Here is a 5,000-nt window from a genome sequence, read left to right as displayed (position 1 = left end):
TCAGGTGTCCACTGTAGGGCGGTTCTAGTAATATAATCCTGTTCTTTTCGCATGATGTGTCCAATCCACCTCCACCGCCTTCTTGTAATGATGGTCTATATACTTTCTTGGTTTGTCCGAGCAATTAATTGCTGGTTGGAGATGGTGTTAGGCCAGAAGATACGTACGATTATTCTGAGGTTTCTTGTGTGGAATGCAGAGATCTTGGAAAGGTCTTTCTCTGTCATCCTCCAGCATTCAGAGTTGTATAGTAAGGTGGAGATAACACAGCTCTGGTATAACTTCAGTTTGGTGTTGATGCTATACTTCGTGGACTTCCACACATGTTCATTAATCTGAATGTGTTTCTTACCTTGTTGAGTCGACTTTTGATGTCATTGCCTGTTCCTCCATCATATCTTACGGTGCTTCCCAGATATGAAAACTCTTCTGTTGTGGGTATATTTATTCCATTTATTGGTAAAGGTGGGGGATTTTGTGTGTTTAAGGTCATCACCTCTGCTTTCTTCAGGATTATGTTCAGTCCTATTTGTTGTGCAAATCTGTTGACACGGGATGTTTTTTTATAGGTGATCGATAGATGATCAATATGTGATAAGTAGGTGATCGATATATGATCGATATGTGAACAATAGGTGATCCATATGTGATCAGTAGGTGATCAGTGGGTAATAATAGGTGACCAGTAGGTGATCAACACGGGATCGGTAGGTAAGCGATAGGTGGTCTCTTGGTCGATAGGTGATCAGGTGATCGGTAGTGATCAGTAGGAGATCAGGTGGGGTTCATTAGCGCAGAAGAGCCTACATGCCCTCACCACAGCCTCTATTTGGTGAAAGCACGCCCCCCCCTGCTCTGGTGGCCGCCTCACCAGCTCGCCCTCGGTAATTGCATCGTGCTCGTGCTCTGGCAAAACGCATCCAAGACCTCCTGGCCGCCGCCGCACGAGGAGAGGCGTGATGAGGACCGCGGAGCGGAGCACACACACCTCGTCAGGCTGGACCCCCGGAGCAGCGGCTGCAGACCCCCCATGCGTGACAATGTGAGCGTACAGTCTCTCCGACGGAGCATCGACTCCACCCTCCTCCACCTCCCCCGGCCTGCTCCACCCTCCTCCTCCTCCTCCACCCTCCTCCTCCTCCACCCTCCTCCTCCTTCACCCTCCTCCTCCTCCTCCTCCACCTCCTCGGTGTTTACCACATGCTGCAGCGAACGGGCGGTCGGGTGTATCTGAGGATGCTCTGGTGAAGAGGAGGCGATCGTTACGCGGTTGGACGCAGGCTTCCAGTCCGGGACCCAACAGGACCACCACTCCGGACCAGACCACCGGACCGGGCGCGGAGGATGTGTTTTTATGCCCTGCCTTTCTCTGTCCTCTCTCGGTTAAAGAAAGCCCTCCTCCACGGAGACTAGAAGAGATCCAAGATGAAATTCCCCACGGAGAACCCCAGGAAACCCGGGAGCGCGAAGCCCGCATCAGGTGTCCACAATCTCCTAGATGTTGTCTCTGCTGATCTATGTGTTCTGCTTCTACATTTCACCCCGTGGTTCGGGTCTCTGAACCGGCTTGTTATTGCAGTGGTCTGCGCTCCACGTATGGACCCTGTCGGTCTGTCAGCGGGATTCTCATCAAAGGTGTAGCGTGTTTCTGCAGGCAAAGTAGCGGACCGAGGGGAAGCAAGTGCCGTGCACTATTGTTCTGTTATCACTTCGGGGATAATAGACCCGATGGATCATCAGAATCGATCTTAATCGATAACGCTTGCAGTCTGAATCTATCTCTGACACAAAAACACATACACACACACACACTTGTGTCTGTGCGTGTGTGTGTATGTATGTCTGTGCGTGTGTATGTGTGTGTGTGTATGTGTGTGTGTATGCGTATGTGTGTGTGTGGTTGTGTGTACGCGTATGCGCGTGTGTTTGTGTGTGACTGTGTATGCGTATGGTGTATGTATGCGTATGCGTGTGTATGCGCGTGTGTGTATGCACGTGTGTGTGTGTGTGTGTGTGTGTGTGTGTGTGTGTGTGCGTGTGACAAACACACACGCACCACACACACAGCCTACACCTTTCGCCTGAAGCAGGCGCGCGCCGTCTCCAATAAATCTGCGGTGCGACTGCAGTCGCGCGCGTTGCTTGGGGGGGCACCCCACGGTGACGGCTGATTGGACGCGTGCATCATGAGGACGGCTTCTATTGGTGTTCGAGGTGGAGTTTGGCGCCAGTCCGTCCGAATTATCGTCGAGCAAGTCGATAGTTGACGCAATGTACCTCCTGGTGTGTGTGAAGCGTTCAGCTCACCCTATAGGCCGCCAAGGCAGTGACGTCACCCAGCCTCTGCACTACTACAAACGATCAGCCTGATCAAAACAATCGATTCAGTTAGAGATACTATAGTCATTGTGGTAATTACGTTGATATCCTGCAGTATGCAGCCTGATCGATACACAGACACTAGGGGGTGGATGCAGGCGATCGATTCAGATTATGTTTTATGAAACTCGGTGAGATTTTTATTGGCGGGGTGAAAGGCTGTATTTAGGACTACAATAATACCCATAATGCCCTTCTCTCTTACAATCACCAGACCTTGGAGTTTGTTTTACGTGTCAAATTACACAGAGAAAAGTTTCCTTTCTTCCACAAGTAATTTAACCTGCTAGGGACTATTATCTACCGCTCTTTAGAACATTCTGTTGCTCTCTCCATCCCTCTCTCTCTGTTGCTCTATCTTGCTATATCTCATTCAATCTCTAGCTCTCCCTCCGTCTGTATTTCAGTCCATCTTCATCGCTCTGTCTCTCAGTCTGTCTCTCTCCCTCCATCTGTCTCTCTCTATATATCTCCATCTCTCCATCCTGCTTCCTTGCCGTCTCTCAGTCCGTCTCGATCGCCATTCCTCTATCGCTCCAATTATTTTCAATTTCCCTGCCTCTCAGTCTATCTTTCTCTTCATCTCTCTGTGTCTCTCAGTCTATCTTTCTCTCCATCTCTGTGTCTCAGTGAATCTAGCACTCAATCTCAATTCAATTTGAAAGTGCTTTATTCTGCATATGGAAAATAAACATTCACATCACCAAGCAGTTAAAACACTTGATAAAACGAAAGATAACTAACTAAGCTACTATGCTTTCTCCGCTGCATCTCTCAGGGTATTGGAATTATATTTATAGTTAGTATAGTTTATAGATAGGTTGTTTAGATTTACGGTTTAGACCGGGGGTTTAGGGTCAGGGTTTAGACCGGGGGTTTAGGGTCAGGGTTTAGAGCCGGGGTTACAGCTTTAGAGCTAGCGATGATATCCAAACTAACCGGACCTCTCCTGCGGCCCCCAGCCCCCCCTAAGAAGATGCAGCCCGGGCTGGTGCAGTGCAGTCTGGTGCAGGCCAGCGTGGCCACCATGCAGAACCCCATGGGCTGCAGCCTGCCGCGCATCTCCGTGTCCCCGCGGCCCGCCAGCATGGTGGCCAGCATCGAGGGCGGGGGGGAGGGGGGCACCATCACCTTCACCGTGATGAAGTGGAAGACGGCGCTGGCCGTGTTCGTGGTGGTGGTGGGCTACCTGGTGGCGGGGGGGCTGGTGTTCAGCGCCCTGGAGCAGCCCTTCGAGAGCCACCAGAAGATCACCATCACGGCCGAGAAGGCGGCGTTCCTGGAGCGCCACCGCTGCGTCACGCCCGCCGAGCTGGAGGCCATCATCAAGGTAGGAGGCGGGACTGGTGGGAGGAGGGGGGGTCCGGTGAGGGCGGGGGGGGAGGGGGAGAGTGAGGGAGGGGGAGGGGGAGGGAGGGGGGAGGGTCCTGTGTGGTTTTGGGGGAGGGTCCTGTGTGGTTTTGGGGGAGGGGCCTGTGTGGTTTTGGGGGAGGGGCCTGTGTGGTTTTGGGGGAGGGGCCTGTGTGGTTTTGGGGAGGGGCCTGTGTGGTTTTGGGGGAGGGGCCTGTGTGGTTTTGGGGGAGGGGCCTGTGTGGTTTTGGGGGAGGGGCCTGTGTGGTTTTGGGGAGGGTCCACTGTGGAGAGGGGGGGGGTGTCCTTATGTTCCGATCCCTGGTGGGGAATCAGCTCCCCATGAAAGAGGAGCCTGCATCGACCTGATGCTATTCCAGCTCCACACATCGCCGCCTGCAACCAGACACACACACCACAGAGTCCAAAATAAAGTCACATCAGACCCAAGTGCCGGCGTGTCGCAAACCCGGACCGCAGAAGTCCTTGAAGGGAACAAAACTAAAAGGTGGAATGTGATTGAAGGATATAGCTTTATCGGTGTCGTTTGACAGACCCTTTCCCTTCCATAGTTGGCACATAGCTGTTCGTTCTAAAGTGCCACAACAATACTTTTGTAGAACATCAAGTCCGCCCACCTTAAAGGAAAACCTTGATCAAGCCATCGTTATCTTATATCCAGTCTGTACTAAAAATCTGCTACGACATAATTGGTCAAAATGAACTCCTTATACTGATAATACTGAACAGAGTTTACCGTACCTGTACCGACCATGAACCTAAATAATAGCAATAGACGGTTTGGTCTTTGTGTTGAGAGTCTGGTTCACTGTTGTGTTGCCAGCAGCAGCCGTGGTTGGTTAAGGGAAGGCCTGGTGGAAGAGAGGGTTCTCTGTTTTTCCTCGGACGGCCTTCAGCTGGTTCAGGGTGGTTGGATACAGACAGATCGGCCAGCATTCAAAAGTTTAGATTTCATTATTGAAATACAAAATTAATACAATCTCTCTGCTTTCAGATAGGATCTGATGGTTCCTCTCTATATGTATTTTGAGAGGATCCCCTTTGACGGTTCTAATTCAATCCAAAAGTTATAAAGGATTGATTATTAGTATGTTTGGGCCATAGCCTATTGTAAGGAGGTTTCCAGCCAAAGTTCAAACTATGTAGAGTTTCAGATGCTGGTCATGTGTGAACCAATGATTTACATCACAGACGCCTCTTCTAGCTGGTCTAGGTCTATGTTCTATGTTGATAAACTCTGTACTGACTGA

General features: G+C 50.8%; 1 protein-coding gene across 1 annotated transcript in view; it reads left to right on the top strand.

The window, feature by feature from the left end:
* Positions 1 to 1,425: 1,425 nt before the first annotated feature.
* kcnk10a (potassium channel, subfamily K, member 10a) overlaps positions 1,426 to 5,000 on the top strand; it is a gene marked incomplete at both ends in the record, with an annotated part of 15,262 nt that continues 11,687 nt past the window's right edge. The window contains 2 exons of the mRNA XM_079753402.1: positions 1,426 to 1,480; positions 3,342 to 3,709. Of these exons, the coding sequence (XP_079609528.1) occupies positions 1,426 to 1,480; positions 3,342 to 3,709 (423 nt within the window). The remainder of the gene's footprint in view (positions 1,481 to 3,341; positions 3,710 to 5,000) is intronic.

The sequence above is a fragment of the Pollachius pollachius genome, assembly GCF_949987615.1.
Source record: "Pollachius pollachius genome assembly, chromosome: 16".
Classification (NCBI taxonomy): Eukaryota; Metazoa; Chordata; class Actinopteri; order Gadiformes; family Gadidae; genus Pollachius; species Pollachius pollachius.
The sequence above is the reverse complement of the archived record's forward strand: the minus strand, read 5'-3'. Positions and strand labels throughout refer to the sequence as shown.